The sequence below is a fragment of the Rhinatrema bivittatum genome, chromosome 12, assembly GCF_901001135.1.
Source record: "Rhinatrema bivittatum chromosome 12, aRhiBiv1.1, whole genome shotgun sequence".
Lineage (NCBI taxonomy): Eukaryota > Metazoa > Chordata > Amphibia > Gymnophiona > Rhinatrematidae > Rhinatrema > Rhinatrema bivittatum.
Genome location: NC_042626.1, coordinates 23,071,834 through 23,089,560, shown reverse-complemented (window position 1 = coordinate 23,089,560; position 17,727 = coordinate 23,071,834). Strand labels below are relative to the sequence as shown.

General features: G+C 45.7%; 1 protein-coding gene across 1 annotated transcript in view; it reads right to left on the bottom strand.

Annotated features, from left to right (window-relative positions):
* DSCAML1 (DS cell adhesion molecule like 1) overlaps positions 1-17,727 on the bottom strand; it is a 233,064-nt gene that overhangs the window by 17,388 nt on the left and 197,949 nt on the right. The window contains 4 exon segments of the mRNA XM_029573333.1: positions 4,752-4,850; positions 7,528-7,691; positions 10,812-10,929; positions 12,648-12,801. Coding sequence (XP_029429193.1) covers positions 4,752-4,850; positions 7,528-7,691; positions 10,812-10,929; positions 12,648-12,801 — 535 coding nt within the window.

Below are 17,727 nucleotides of genomic sequence, written 5' to 3'. Positions count from 1 at the left end.
CAAATAGAACACCCTCTTGGCTGTGAACTAAATAGCCTATGTTTGATTATCAGACTATAGCATACCATGCCAACTGTTCATTAATTAAGTGACACTGTATTTGATGCAAAAATCCATTGCTGTTCACGAAAACCCAAAAGGGACGAAATGTCTTCTCCCCTTGTTGACAATGAAACTTGTTCCAATATAGTCCAACACCAGTCTTGAAAGGAATATTGAAATTGAACGCAATGTACAACCAAGGGTACATTCATCTTTGAAGTATTACTGTAACTGCAGCGTTCTGTAAGACATGTCCACACAATTTGTGGTCCTATGTAAATTAATTTTCAAGAACATCGAATGAGGTATATAACCTGTGATGAATTGCAATTCATACAACTTTGTAGGGATATAGAATGTCTAGCAACTGGATGAATCTATATTGATCCTTGAAGTGTGGAATCACAAAAAGAACAATGCCCTCATGCTTTATCATCAGATATTTGTGCCAGTGAAGTTTTGGGACAGAAAGATTTAATCACAATTTGCAGCTCAATGCTATTTCTGCCAATGCTACTATAAAACGTTGTTGGAATTTGTGGTAATGGACGCTGCACCAAAAAGAACAAATTAATGTTAAAGCAGCTTCTTGAGAGTGATTCCACATGAAATTTGACTAGAATTATGTCAGGCGAAACATAAGAAATCTCTTGTATCAGTTTAAGCATATGAAAAGTATCTTGTACAAAAGATGAAACTGTAACAACAAAAGGCTTCAAAAATTATCAATAAAAATTGACACCAGTTCAAGAACCAAGCTCCTTCCTGACACCATTGGCTGTCCTGGAGGGTTATGTAAGGTCTTGTGTACCTTAGGAATAGTATACAATACAGGTACTCAAGGAAAATCAACACTTAAAAATCGTCCTTCTTTCTAAGTCAAAACGTGAGATGCATTAGCATCCTTGATGAATGCATGAATAGTCACTTTAATCTCGTGTAGGGTCCTCATTTAATTTACAATAATATCTGGTATTGGATAATTGTTGCAGTACCTCTGAAATGTACTGCTGATGACTCCAAAAGACAACTTTGGACCCCCCCCCTCCCCCATCAGCACGCTTCACCACAATCTCTATATTATTATCCGGTTTTTCAAAAGCTCCTCACTGAAGGTTAACAAATCATCTTTTAACCACCGGATCTTGGAAAGTGTCTAATGCGGAAAAGTTCCTTAGGACTAGATCCATAAATCTCTCTTATAATTGAGCAGTGACCGACGTGTCGCGCATGCGCGGACCACAGAGCTCTGACTGACGTGCCGCGAAACAAAACTCTCGCCCGTTCCACGCTGGTGTGGCAGCACAATGTGAGGATGGACCAGGTCCCTCTGGCAAAACGATTAGTGGTGTCCTGGCTGGGTTTCCACTCTCTAACTGCAGAGCAAAAGCTTGCAGGAAACACGGGGAGTGGAGGAGGGCTGAGGGAGAGGGAAGGGGTTGTGGATGAGGTGAGAGGGGAAGGAAAGGGAAGATGAGAGGGGATGGAAGGAAAAGGGAAGAGGATATGAGTGAGTAAGTGGGAAGGGTAAGAAGTTGGGGAGAAGAGAGCGGCTCTGACCGACTGAATCTCGCCCGTTTGAATGGGCTTGCAGGAAAAACAGGGAGTGGAGGAGGGCTGAGGGAGAGGGAATGGGTTGTGGATGAGGTGAGAGGGGAAGGAAAGGGGGGATGGAAGGAAAAGGGAAGAGGATATGAGTAAGTGGGAAGGGTAAGACGTTGTGGAGAAGAGAGCAGCTCTGAACGACGTGCCGGTCTGACCGACGGAATCTGGCCGTTTGAACGGGCCTAACAGTTTGTATAGTTATAAGCAGATTAGTTGACCTAGACCTAGATAGCCTCCATTGGTCTGTATCACTGCAACATCACTCACACTACCAATAGATCTAGAATTTTAAAAATTAAAAAAAAAAAAATCTTTATAAATCCACCCAGCAATTAAATGAATCATGTAACACTGTGGGTACAAATGACAATTGTTTATTAAGAGCCACTTGTGTTTCAAAGGAGACACACATTTCCGATAAAATTTATTCCAGAAGATCTTGCTGGATCTGTGACCATGTAACTGGGTCTGTTCCACTCCTCTTCTCTAAATCTCTTCCAACCTCTGACCTGATGCCAGAGTATTGTATGCTAATTGATCATTATTCTTAATTTACCAACTGTTTAAATGGCCTCAACCATTGACATGTGTATTATGTTATATTGGCAGAGTGCCGGAAGTGGCTGATATTATAAGCAAACATTGCCATGTGTTGACGTTACATCAGGTTTTTCTTGTTTGCCCTGAATAGCGTTCTCTAGGGGTTGCAATATTCAAGATATTGTATTTAAATATTAATTACCAGATTTAAGGGGTGATTGTGCCAATGAAGTTCTGGGACTTAAACTATGTGGGAATTGTTATTTTTGTGATTTCATGCTTCAAGGATAAATTTAGATTCATCTAGTTACTGGACGCTCTATATCCTTACACAGTTCTACGAATTGCAAATCATCACAGGCTATATACTTCATTCAATGTCCTTGTAAATTGATTTACATAGGACACACAAAGAGAGTTGTGTGAACATGTTTTACATAACACTGCAGTTGCACTAAAACTTCAAAGATAAATGTCCCCTTGGTTGGACATTGTATTCAATTTCACTATTCCTTTCAAGATTTGTGTTGGACTATATTGGAAGAAGTTTTGTTGTCAAAAAGGATAGGGAGATATTTCAACCCTTCTGAATTTTCATGAACAGCAACGGATTTTTGCAGTGTCATTTAATGATCTTAAGAACAGTTGGAATGGTACGCTATAGTTTCATAATGGCAGACGGATTATTTACTTCATAGACATGAGGGTGTTCTGTTTGTTTTGTCATGTTGAATGATGTGTTAAGCCTGCCTATCCATGGTGTTCTTTTAGTGATATAAGTGCCACGGCTACCAATCAGTTAGTGAATTTAGAATCATCACTTCCGCTCAATATTTAAAGGGTGGTTTCCTCCATTTTTTTAGACCTCAATAAAGAATTGAATAAGTTCCATTTGAAGTGAGAATTGAAGGTCTGAACACTTTGAAGTGGAAAATCAAAGCGCGATACTCCCCATGATGTAGAAGATCCCGAAACACAGTTCTGTGTTGGGGTAGCACTTTGCTTCTGGATGATAAGTGAAGTCCATTGGAGCATATCATCTTTTAGATTGTGGCCATACGGAAGTTACAGTTTTTATATGCATAAGCAAAGTTTTTTTCATTCTAAAAAAAGTATGAAACTGTGGACCTAAGATTATACTCACGTACCTTTTGGTGGTTAAACATTTTCTTTCCATTGGCTAGAGTTATGACGGTCCTGTTCATCTCATTAGGTGGTGTTATTTATACATAGTAGTGTGAGTTTTGTTATTTTTTTCCTCTAACTATATTTAGAACAGGCTTATGGCTTTCGTAACACCCAGGCAATGGTACATGTACATACAGAAATGCATACAAACAGGTGCAGAATAAAGCATGCACCGTCACAGAGGCAAATACAGGCATCTAAGCACGTACACAGACATACCAACATATACATCGGGGGTTGTGACAGTGTTTCAGAGAGCTTGGCTTACACACACATCTGAGAAGCCAATGATATATCACGATAGGGTTAACCGCGTTCTGTCTTGCATGCGCTAGGCTGGTCACACGTGTGCATTCTCACATGTGTTATGCTGAGCTCTGCAAATAAGCACGATGATCCCAAACAAATGAGGGAAAAATCTGGAGTGATGTGCAACTCCCACCCGTGGCTGTAAAAGGAAACTGGGGTGATGGCGTGTGTCCTTCCAGTAATGCAGCAGAGTGGAACTCCTGCCTCCCACAGCTGCAGGATGACAATCAGCGCTGCTGTTTTCTTTAATGTTGCTAACCAATTCTCAGCCAATTTTACACACAGGCGTGCACTGGAGGGAGAGGCGGATAGAGCTGGAGAAATGTGCTTATGGTTATAATCCTGCTCATCATTAACTGTCCAGGTGCTGGTCCTTCTCTTCCTTTGCTCTTCAGTCTCCAGCTTTGGCTCCGACATTCCTCTCAGGAAATCTCAACGAGAAATGGAAGGAGCAAACAGAAGGGTGGATGAGAAAGGGAGGGTAAATGGCAGATGCATTTGGGGAAGTGGAGTCGTACATGAGCAGCTGTCATTTTCTGGCTCCATTCAGAGCTGTATGATGACAGCTGCTGATAGCACAGAACCAGTCTGAAGGAAATCAGGCATTGAGTTACATCTCCTGCATGGCCTCCATGTTTGGGAGATGAACAGCATAAGCCCCAATCCCTCGCTCTGTCACATACAAGCAAGAGCCGTTCCTCACGCAGCTGTGCCAAGCACCAATTGTTCCACTTCCTACCCCCAAACACACATGCTGACATATGGAAACAGGTATATGTATGTGCAGGCATTGTGCATGTGTGAAGTCATGTGTGCCATCACACACACACACATACACACACACAAAAAGTCCAGATACGTACAGGGCAGGTCCTGCTGCCTTCCATGACATCACAGAGCAGTGAGCAAGATTCAGGTTTCAGTCTCCCCTCTCTTCCCACCCCCTACAACTCTTCCCCTTCAGTCCCTGCTGCCCTCTCTCCCCCTCATGCTGCCTATTGCCGTTAAGCAAGATTACTGCCTCTACAGTGATTCACACCAGTGGGGTCTGTACGCTGTTCTCTTACCTCTGATAGAGCTGCCACCGTTGTCGCCGGGGACCCAGGCCAGTGTGATGGACGAGGCAGAGGTTTTTGACACTGTCAGGCGTGGCTGATCAGGAGGCACTAGGTGAAGATGATAGGCAGAGACTATGAGAACCCTCCCCCCTCAACCACTTTGGAGGTCAATGAAGGACCAGAGAAAGTAGATGTTACACCAGCCCAGGCTTCCTGTCCGCCCTGCACTCAAAGCCAGTGGCAATTTCTCCACCATTTATCTAATTGCCTCCCCCCCCTCCCCCAGCAGAGTGATCCTCATAGGTTCTGCTCACTTTAGAAATACTCACAGGGCACCTTAGCCCTCAGGCCTCTGGTATCCACTGTACATGAAGGCCAGTCCCCCATACAAGGGCCATGGGAGCACACTTGCTCTCCTTCACTCCTTGCTCTTCTCTTTCCTTCAATTCCCCCCATCCCCTCCTATTTTATTTCTCTCACCTCCCTCTCTCACTGTTTGTGACAGGGTCTTCACTGAGGATATACATAGCTCCTAGGGATGAACTGAAATTTCCAGACTCTAAATACACCATTTACTAGTGGTCAAGGATCCCACTCTGGCCAATACCCCCTTCTCCCGACTCCCCTCCTCCTTCCTCGCGCTCAGACCCCCCCCCCCACTCTCCTGCCAAAGGAAGGCCGTAATCTTCGTACATCTGCAGGAATCTCTTTTTTTGTACTGAATGGGCTCTTTGTGAATCCTACACATTAAATGGCCCAGGAGTATATCCCACTGCAGCTGTTCACTTATTAATTCTCTTTCCACTACCTGGTTTTATGTGCTTAGAACCTTGCAGAATGCATGCATACAATCTTGTGCTAGGTTTACTCTGCTCCTAAAAAATATTATATCAATACCAGCCTGGGAGGTAGCACAGTCTCTGGGGATTATTGCATCGCAATGTGCTTTGGATAAGGGGAAATCAACCGAGGTTACTTATTATGGGTCTTGGCCAGATTCTGACTGGGAGCCGGCCTGCCCTATAGAAAGTGTGCACTTTGCAACTAGAGATGATATAATTAGAGCACGAGAAAGAAGTCTCATCTTCAGAATCTTGTGCAAAACCTTATTACCATATATTGGCCCCACAACCAGCACAACTAACCTTCCATGAGAAAATCTCTGTAAAACTGCTCTGATTTTCAGCAGGACCTGCTTTTTGTGGTCAGTGATATCACTTATTAATTCTCTGATACCAAGAGATTGAATAGGAGAAACTTCTTATGAAGAGAGGGGCTCATTGAGCCTTTTCAACACATAATATAACGTTGAACCAGAAGTAGGCAAATGCTGCAAACAGGCCAGGTTTTCAGGATATCTACAATGAATATGCATGAGATAGATCTACATGACCACCTCCATTGTATGCAAATCTATCCCATGCATATTCATTGTGGATAACCTGATAACCAGACCTGTTCTGTGGTACTCCACAACGAGAGTTGCCTACTCATGTCAGGTCATGGAACCTGGGCCGCATATTGGGATTAACATCCTCAGTCTTTTGAAAAGTATCACAAGATTTTGAGAAAGCATTTACCCTGATAAAAAGCTATTTACTTGGGCAGACTGACCTGCCTGAGAATGGCCCTCCGGTGCAGGCTTCCACAGTGCCAGGATGTTTAGCTGGACTTAAGAGACATTCCCTGGGTGAGTAGTAGAATGGGTTCGCCATTCATCAAACTGATTGACAGGTGAGATAAGGATGATATTAGCCAACCAGCGTTCACTTCTGGGATAGGCCACGCTTACTCCCTGCTCATAACTATGGAACGTGTTTAGATTAGGGAAGATAAACTGCAGTCATGTGCTATTTTACTCCCTCCACCACTTGCAGAAATAGTAGGTGCAAGTGCTTGTAGCGTGTTATCTTTACGCCAATTTTCAGAGAGAAAACTACCTGGATAGTTTCTCTTTGGCAAATACCTACTACTGGCATGCTCTGCATCTCTGCAGACTATTCAAAATTACCCTCCCTCCTTTCCACCCCAGAGAGGGTCTTTGTCAAACAGTCCGCCTAAATTAGGCAGTAAAAATGCATGCAAACTAGATCAATTCTCAAAAGTGGACTTACAAACTTTGAGTCTGCTTTGAAAATGATCCCACCAAATTTACCCCATGTATAATCAGACCTGCTGAAATTTTCCAGGGGAATTTAAACACATACTTTTGAATATCCAAAAGTGAATCCAAACGCTTCCCCAACTCTCCACCTGCAGCCAGGTAAACAGGTGTGCAAGCCAGGTAAACAGGATCCATATAGGTGAGCTTACCCACACCTTGAGCAGATATGCCACTTTTGCACATACAATATTTTTCCCTGCAGAAGTCCCTCTGAAAATATCCTCTGAATGTCATCAGACCTTGGGGATAAGGTCTTATCTGAAAGATGAAATCCTTAGCAGTCGTGTGCCCTCCAATACTATACTGGGACGTTGGGTCAGTACTGCCTTGGAGAGAAGAGTGTCCTTAAAACTATGCTTTGACACTGGGTCAGTTCTGGCCCATTGAGATCTTGCAATCTCTGTTACTCTTGGTAGCTTTCTTTTGGTGGAGATGGGGGTCAGGGGGGTTATGAGAATGAAGTCAGGCCTTCAGAAGTAGTCTATAGGAGCTACAGGTAGTTCTAAGTCCTCTTCTTTAATCCTGTTATTTTGCAGTAAGTTTCCTACTGCCTGTGGGAAATGATGGCCTGTACCTGCTCTGAGAAGAGTACCATATCTAGCAGCAGCCTGCAGACATTACCTTGAACCAGCAGGTTGACAATGATGGTATCAAAGCCCCAGGTATTGGTAGCAGTGCAGGTGTAAATCCCAGAATCCTCTGCTTTCACAGAGCGCAGAACTAGGGTACCATTTTGTTGGATCAATCTGTGCCCATCCACAGTAATAGGAATTGCTGGATCCTCACTGGGGAATGCAAAAGAAACATGTCACAAACACTTTTGAAACTTAATAAGGGAATGGGACGTTTTCAAGTCACCTGCAAGTTCCACGAGTGAACAGTTGCATCACAACATGGTCAAGACTGAGGTATCTAATCTGTGACTGCCATGGCATTCTGCTCTGCCATGATCTCAAGGTTCACACTTCACCTATAGTACTTGAATATAATCCACTTTGAAATACCTGAAAAAGTGGAATATAAATAAAATAATTTAAAAAATCTACTACAGCATCATATCCACCACGCTCTCCCATGGCACTAGGCTGCAACCTGCCACACCAGTATTCAGTTCTACAATTAGAGGTCCATCTTGATCCATTTTTAGGGAGACTACCTGATTTCACAGGCTAAAGGGAGGAGTTTAAATGTTTAATGCATGCTCCATACCATCTATTCTATGTAGCAGGAAAGCTCAAGGAATACTCAATGAATGCTGCACACGTTTCCTATGTATAGTCCGGGAATACTTAATGAATGCTGCATGAATACTTCACACATTCCCTATGAATAGTCCAGGAATACTCAATGAATGCTTCACACATTCCCTATGTATAGTCCAGGAATACTCAATGAATACTGCACACATTCCCTATGAATAGACCAGGAATACTCAATGAATGCTGCATGAATACTTCACACATTCCCTATGAATAGTCCAGGAATACTCAATGAATGCTGCATGAATACTACGCATGTTCCCTATGTATAGTCCGGGAATACTCAATGAATGCTGCATGAATACTTCACACATTCCCTATGAATAGTCCGGGAATACTCAATGAATGCTGCATGAATACTTCACACATTCCCTATGAATAGTCCAGGAATACTCAATGAATGCTACATGAATACTTCACACATTCCCTATGTATAGTCCAGGAATACTCAATGAATACTGCACACATTCCCTATGAATAGACCAGGAATACTCAATGAATGCTGCATGAATACTTCACACATTCCCTATGAATAGTCCAGGAATACTCAATGAATGCTGCATGAATACTTCACACATTCCCTATGTATAGTCCAGGAATACTCAATGAATGCTGCATGAATACTTCACACATTCCCTATGTATAGTCCAGGAATACTCAATGAATACTGCACACATTCCCTATGAAGAGTCCAGGAATATTCAATGAATGCTGCATGAATACTTCACACATTCCCTATGAATAGTCCAGGAATACTCAATGAATACTGCACACATTCCCTATGAATAGACCAGGAATACTCAATGAATGCTGCATGAATACTTCACACATTCCCTATGAATAGTCCAGGAATACTCAATGAATGCTGCATGAATACTTCACACATTCCCTATGAATAGTCCAAGAATACTTAATGAATACTGCACACATTCCCTATGAATAGACCAGGAATACTCAATGAATGCTGCATGAATACTTCACACATTCCCTATGAATAGTCCAGGAATACTCAATGAATGCTGCATGAATACTTCACACATTCCCTATGAATAGTCCAGGAATACTCAATGAATGCTGCATGAATACTTCACACATTCCCTATGTATAGTCCAGGAATACTCAATGAATGCTGCATGAATACTTCACACATTCCCTATGTATAGTCCAGGAATACTCAATGAATACTGCACACATTCCCTATGAATAGTCCAGGAATACTCAATGAATGCTGCATGAATACTTCACACATTCCCTATGAATAGTCCAGGAATACTCAATGAATGCTGCATGAATACTTCACACATTCCCTATGAATAGTCCAGGAATACTCAATGAATGCTGCATGAATACTTCACACATTCCCTATGAATAGTCCAGGAATACTCAATGAATGCTGCATGAATACTTCACACATTCCCTATGAATAGTCCAGGAATACTCAATGAATGCTGCATGAATACTTCACACATTCCCTATGAATAGTCCAGGAATACTCAATGAATGCTGCATGAATACTTCACACATTCCCTATGAATAGTCCAGGAATACTCAATGAATGCTGCATGAATACTTCACACATTCCCTATGAATAGTCCAGGAATACTCAATGAATGCTGCATGAATACTTCACACATTCCCTATGAATAGTCCAGGAATACTCAATGAATGCTGCATGAATACTTCACACATTCCCTATGAATAGTCCAGGAATACTCAATGAATGCTGCATGAATACTTCACACATTCCCTATGAATAGTCCAGGAATACTCAATGAATGCTGCATGAATACTTCACACATTCCCTATGAATAGTCCAGGAATACTCAATGAATGCTGCATGAATACTTCACACATTCCCTATGAATAGTCCAGGAATACTCAATGAATGCTGCATGAATACTTCACACATTCCCTATGTATAGTCCAGGAATACTCAATGAATGCTGCATGAATACTTCACACATTCCCTATGTATAGTCCAGGAATACTCAATGAATGCTGCATGAATACTTCACACACTCCCTATGTATAGTCCAGGAATACTCAATGAATACTGCACACATTCCCTATGAATAGTCCAGGAATACTCAATGAATGCTGCATGAATACTTCACACATTCCCTATGTATAGTCCAGGAATACTCAATGAATGCTGCATGAATACTTCACACACTCCCTATGTATAGTCCAGGAATACTCAATGAATACTGCACACATTCCCTATGAATAGTCCAGGAATACTCAATGAATGCTGCATGAATACTTCACACATTCCCTATGTATAGTCCAGGAATACTCAATGAATGCTGCATGAATACTTCACACACTCCCTATGAATAGTCCAGGAATACTCAATGAATGCTGCATGAATACTTCACACATTCCCTATGAATAGTCCAAGAATACTCATCATAGTAACAAACCTACACAGTAATGACAGCAAATGAAAATCAATGGTCCATCCAGTCTCCCCGACAATTTGCTTATGGTAGTAACTGCTGCTCCGTGCAGCTTACCCCCATGTGTTCTGAATGACTGCTGCATGATTGCTTCGTCAGCAGGCAAAGGAGCCTCTGGCTTTGCGTGGGAAGGCTGGGAAAGCTTCTGGGACAGAGCGGAACGGGGAAAGTCATGCGACTCACGTACCTGTCTTTGGTCCATTTCACTGCAGGTGCTGGCTCTCCCACAGAACTGCAGGGTAGTCGAACATCCTTCATCCAGGGGGTGCTTACGGTTCCTCCAAAAGAAATGATTTTTGCAGGGGCTGCAGAAGACAGGAAGAGGAATCTGCCATTAGTGCTGCTCAGCGCTGGGTGTTGCACATGGTCAGAGTTTGGAAGGAAAGAGGAGAAAAGGAAGCTGGGGCCGGGCAGGAGTAAGTTGGAAACGTGGATGCGCAGGTTTCTTGGTGCCGTACTCTAACCATGGCCACACTGCTTTCCACGCTGGGTACTCAGCCCCTGCTGGAAGACGGAGCCACCCAAAAATGTCACTTCCTGCTCCCATATCGCTAGTCCCCATGGCTACCATAGTTACCCCAATTCTTTCACGTCTGGGGGGGGGGGGGCATACCCCCACCATCACTGTGACAAATATTCCATGAATTCTGGGAAAGGTCATCTTTATGTCTGAAACATTAGGGAATAAAGCGGAGAGGTTGTCAGGGTTGTGGCACCGCTCTCTTCAGTCATTTGAAGACTCTAACCCACAGTGGCCAACCATTCTTATCTTTTTGTTAAAAAAAAATAATCATCATTTTTTTTTCGCTCTGTCCTGTAAAACCAGGGTCTGGGCAGGCGCTGGGTTTGTAATCCCCCCCATGGGGCGGTGCTATAGGAACGTGGAAGGGTCTCCGCAGGTGCTGCAGCGAGCGTGGGAGGAAGGCGTCAAGCAGTGCTTCGAGTGAGGGGGGTGTGGGGCAAGGCAGGTGTCCCAGCTGGGACTGAACTGCTATTTATTTATTGATTACATTTATAGACTGCCAATCTACAATTCTTAGCGGGGTGGGAGGGATGGAAGAAAGGTGTTTCTGAGACGCCACCCACTGACTCTCTCTCTCTCTCTCTACACAACTTCTGTCAGGGCGTTTCATCATTTCACAATTAGGATCAGAGTCTTCCTCGCCCAACAACTCTGTGACACCCACAGAGACCTCTTGCTCACCTTAAAGATTCCCTTTCTTCTGGAAAAATCTGTCAAGGTTGTGTTTAGAAATTGCCTGTGGCAGGGCTTCTAACTATTGGTTATGTCAAACAGGGGCCGCAAGGTCCAGCATGAACGGGTCCCTCGGCAGAAGCCTGGCCCTCCTGGTTCATTTGCGATTCTTCAAACTAAACTCCCCCTGGCAGCAGGGAGCACCCCCAGGGCCAAAGGGAATATGAAACATCCCACCGAACCGAAGCACCTTCGTGGTCACATGAAGACCCTTCCCTTACGAGGAGACAGAACTGACGGCTGTAGCCAATGTGCCTTATGGGCACATGATAAAGCACTTACAATTCATTTAAAAAACGAATTTATAATTAAAAAGCACTCAGCAACTGAACTGGAATGAACCGCTGTGCGAGCCATTTTCCTGGAAAGATCTGGGGGGGGGGGGGGGGGAAGAAGGGAGGGTTCACACAGTTTACTGGGAATTGGCGCCCCCTCCGCACCAGTCTCATCATGGGAAGACGCACACGGACATTAAGAAGACGCGGGGTTCAAACCTTTTCCTGTTCAATCCCCTTCAATCTGTTCTAACGTCCCCGAAATAAAAGTGAGCGAGCGGCACGTCTGCACAATTTACAAAAAAAAGAGTTTGAACGTTTCCAGACACTGATGCTCTGAGAGGCAGTGAACGGTGAATCGGAAATCTGCCACATTCACCCTGGAACCTGCGGCTCTCGCGGAGACGCACAAAGTGCTGACGACGGGGACGGGAAAGCAGCACCCAGCGAGACCCGCACGGCGTGCAGAGGTGGTCACAGGGAGCGCGCCTACCTTTTCCCGCAGGCTCAATCATAACCTTCTCGCTGAGGTTGCCACGGCCGGCCGAGGTCACGGCAGCCACCCAGAATGAGTACTTCTGCCCACGGCTCAGGTGCGCGATCCGGTAGAACAGCAGCTCTGGGCTCGTCTCATACTCGCTCGGAGCCTGCGGAAGGTAAAGCGATGAGTCCAGACTTGCAAACAAGGACAGTGTTTCCTCCGCATCATTTCCATAACCACAGAGAGACTCAGAACCAGAGACCAGTGGCAATTACAGCAGAGGCTTCCAGTCAGCAGCACTAGCTGCAGGAAAGCCAAGAAAACCATGGTCCTAGTTGGGGCAAGTGTCTCAGCTACCAATTCACATTAGCATTTCTAGGATGGAGCTGTACATTAGTCTGGGCCCCCGCTGTTTCCAGCTTCACAGTTGGAACTGGAGCCAGTTTCCGGCACCGTGAGCCTTCACTCGCAGTGACCCGAGGATGTGTCCTCTGCTTTTGTATCCCCCCCCAACTCATCTAGTCCCGCTATTACAGCAACAGTGCTTGGCTGGGGATCCACACCCTCTGCAAACCCTAAATCCGGCCATTTGGTGTTGCCATTGTGGAAGGGTACGAACCAAATGCCTCCCATGCAGCACCCCTAGTCTTGGCCAGAAGACCCGAGCTGGAGGTCGACCCAGTCCGTCCCCATGGCAGGACACGGCACTGCCTCCGAGCCAGTGCGAAGGAGCTTTTTATTTATTTAGTTTTGTTTTGTTTATTTATAACACATGTATGGTCTGCAAATTCCAGCACAGTTCAATGCAGAGAACATGGTATACACTCATAATAAAATACAATAATCAAATAACAGACAGACAAATATAAAATACAGAAAAACGTAAAAATGATTCTTTCCTAAATGCTTCGTTAAAATATAAAGATTTTAACTGTTTTCTAAAAACTTTAAAATGTCCCGCTGGCAAACCATTCCACAAAGTTGGAGCAATTCAGGCAAATGTTCGAGTTGTCCATCCGGCAGCAAAGCAGGGTCCAGGCAAGGAGTAGCAGCTGGGGGGAGAACACGAGCCCTGCAGCTCTCCAGGCCAGGGGAGGGGAATACATTACCTGCCAAACACGCCCAGAAACAGTACTTCAGGGCGGGAACACTGGACCGCGCCAGAGGGTCCGCAGGGCTGGAAGCTTTCACCAACTCCAAGGTGCACTGAGCTGGTGGGGAGGGAGCGCATCTTTACCACTTTCTCAGTGCTGAGGCTGTGCCATGATCTGTGGCTTGGGAGGGAGAGACAGGGCAAAGAAAAAAAAAAACAACAACAACACGGGGACAGAGCCCAGGACTGGGGGAGACTTGAGCTGATCAGGAAGACGACTCCCAGGACAAACAGAGGCTGCCTCTGTCTTAGGCGCTGGTGGTTTTCTTGTCTTTTGGCCCCGGTTCCTGGAAATCGGCTTTGCCCTGGCATCACTGACACTGAGACTGCAGCAGCTGGTGCATTCGTTTTCCCCACACAGCGGGTCCTGTACTTGTTTGTCCAAATCCATTCTGGTGAGATTGCCCACCTCACCCCCCCCCCCCCCCCCACCATCCATAGGGCAGGAGCGTGGGCCTGAGACCCGGCTCCACAGCAGCTGCCCCCCCCCCCCCCCTGACACGTAATAAGGATGAAGAATGGATTCAGGAAAGCTGTGCTCGGGGTTGTCCTGGGTGACTTCTGCCTTGCCCTGGAGGCACCACCCCAGTGCCGGCAGGTCCTGGAGCCGAGCTTCTCCATCGTAAAGCCCAGGGATCAGAATGGGATCTATACGAGAGAGTTCTTCCACCGCACATTTGCAGCCACATCTAGGGTGCAGCTCCGACCCTTATCCACTGCACGGAGACGGCAATGCAAAGAGCAGTGCCAAAAAAAAGAAGAATATCCGTGATGCAGGAGGGGCTTCGGCAGCCGCAGCCTGCCCGGGATCCCTTCCCCCACCCCGGGGCCACCCACCTCCACGCAAGACTGGGCTGGGATGGCAAGGCAGCCTCAGTGCTAGCCCAGTTCAGTCCGAGTCTGAGTGTCAGGCGATCCCTGCTCCCCAACAGCTCGGGGACCCCCACATTACCTCTGCTTAACCCAGCGCTTTTACCCAAAACACTGTACCCGCACACGCTGAATAAATATCACCCCTCCCCCCCCCCCCCCCCCCCCACCCCGCACCGCTCTCCGAGTCCGGAGAGGGGATAAAACCCCACAGGAGGAAGAGACTTTCTGTGCGGCACTTTCTGGGTTGTTTTTTTTTTAAGCAAATGACAGTTTTGACAAGTGGCCAAGCAAATGATATTGGATCGCAGCGGTTGCACCAGCTGCCTGGGTGAAAAGATGCAGTTGCCTTGGAAACGAGCAGCTCAGATATTGAAATGAAGCGGAGATGGAGCGTTTGATAAGCTGGGTGTGCCTGGTGGTCCCCCCACCCCCCTCCACAGAAAAAGCACCCCCCCCCCCCCCCAGATTTTCCTACTTTTCTTAATTTTTTTTGTAAGAGGGCAGTTAAAAGGACTCCTTGGTTCCTCCGCCGTGGTGGCGGGGGGGATGCCATGGGGGTATCGAGCAGAGACTCTGTAACCACGAGCTGGGAAGATGGACACAAGGGCTGGCACAACGTGCAGACCCGGAAACAGCAGGAAGGAGAAACAAACAGCCCGGACTTGGCTCCTCTCCTCGAGGGCTCTTTGCTCCCGACAGCAGCGGCCTCTCTAATAAGGACAGTGGGAGGCCAGCATGCTTCACTTCAACGGCAGATGATGTTACATCCAATACCAAGGAGACCTTTGTAACAAAGAGAAAAAGTATCCGCCCCAGTCCCACTCCACACGTCTCACCGTACAGAATTTTAGAGGAGCGCACGAACACCTACCGGGTCCCCTTTCTGCTGCTTCCGGGGTCGCGCTGTCTAGGCCCTACTCCTACACTCTTTCCTGTGGGCCACCTCTGCTTTCCAGATCTATGGAAAATCCTGCAAAAATTCTAATCAGGACGCAGCGTAACAAGGACACCATCTCATTAACAGGCACTGCTGAGGAACCCATCAACATACTACGTGGCCGTAAGGAACACTTTTACGCTGCACGTAAACGAGCTCATCTCATTTCTGTCCTCACTACACAGGTTGCTCTTCGTTCGCACGCTGGTGCTTTTTGGATGCTGCTGTTCACTCTGTCTGAGATGTGGGCTATAGGGAGGCTTGTATGTGGCTCCACAGCAGAGACCTGAAAGTCTGAGTGGAAGGAAGAGGCCCGTGTGGATGCATCAATCCTGGTGGTAGGCTGTGACACTCTTCACTAGGCCAGAGTCAGAAGTGTCCAATGAGCTTTTCAGACCACAGGGACTAGAACCCTCTTGTACAACATGATCCATGGGCCTTTATGTCTAATAAAAAAAAAAAAAAATACTACCTGGCTGCCAAAAGTCCTTAAAACTGTGACTTTTCCCAGTATTTTGAGGAATTGTATTCCAGCAGAGCTTTAAGGCACTAGCAGAAGTATGCACTGCCTGCCCACAAGACCCAGAGCGTTGGTAGCCACTTTTTCTTACGTAAGGCATTTGTATGGTGCTATAAACACGATACTGGTTTGTGCCAAGGTGCTACCAGGCCTTGTAAGAAAAAAAAACTTTCAGATGCTGCAGCTTGAAAGGCCCTCAGAAATTACAGGTCAGCAGAACCGGTTATGGTGGGGTGAGCAGTCATAAGAACAAGTTGCGCCAGGCCTGGTTTTACACTTCTCCCCACACTGAGTCTAGGAATTTGTAGTTTTTGCTTGGAAAAATTGGCACCACAGTCCTTAGACGCAATGGGGGTAAAACCAGGCCTGAATCAGCCTGTCCATTCTCACATGGAATGGTCTGGTCACCTTAGTTTACGGACCGAGGGTTCGGTTAGACTGTACCTTGCATTCCGAAAATGCTTGGGCAATCCTGTATCCCGTTTCCTTTTGCCTTCTTCCTCTGACAAAAAAGGGGGGACAGCTGAATCGGATTCAAAGGCACGTCCCTCTTCCCCGGCCTTCCCAGCTCGGCTCGTGGCTGGACCTCTTGCCCAAAAGCAGCACCCAAGCAGGAGCCTCGGCTTCCCAAACTAATCATATTCACAGCGAGGGCCCTGGCATGCTGTGATGCATTCAGAAAGCAAAGTTGCTTACCTGTAACGGGTGTTCTCTGTGGACCTCCACACAAGATGGGTGAAGTCATCCAATGGCACCAAACCAGGTCGTTTTTCTCTCAGAGACCCAAAAGTTCTACTCTGCTGTCCGAGAATGCGTGCGCCTTCCCATGCTAGCACCCCTGCATGCAAGTCTCCTCAGTCTCTTTCCAAGCTTGGCAAACTTCCCAGGGAGGCGGGAGGGATTGTGTAGCTGTTTGTTTTGCTGCCCATGGGGAACACCTTTCACAGGTAAGCAACTTTGCTTTCTCCGTGGACAAGCCCAACAAACAGCCATATGAGATGGGACTCCCCAGCTGAGGGTTGCCTAAAATAGATTTTGACTTGGTTCATTTCAGGAAGTTTGGTTTATTTAAAAATGTTCTTAATGCACTGCTTGTCCAAAAATAAAATGTGTGCAAGTTCTTACCACGACAATACTGTTTTTGTAAAAGTGTGTATTGTTGACCGTGTGGAAGCTTTACAGATATCTTAGACTGTCGCCAAGTTAATATGTGCCATCGATTTGGCTATTGCTCGTACCTGATGTGCTTTTATTGGTTGTGAAATGCCAACCCAACACATGCATAACAATGAGAAATGCAATGAGCCAACCACCCTGATAATGCTTGTTTTTTTTTTGACAGCTATGCCTTTCATAGCTGTGTCGTAGGATAAGAAAAGTTGAGTTCATTTCCTGAATATTTATGCTCTGTCCAAGTAAAACAATTGCTCTTCTGCAATCCAGGATACACACACAGAACATGGAATTGCCATACTGGGGTCAGAACAAAAGATCCATCAAGCCCAGTAGCCAGTTTCCAACAGTGGTCAATGCAGGTTATAAGTACCTGGCAGGATCCCAAAACGTTGATAGATTTCATGCTGCTTATTCCACAGATAAGCAGTAGATT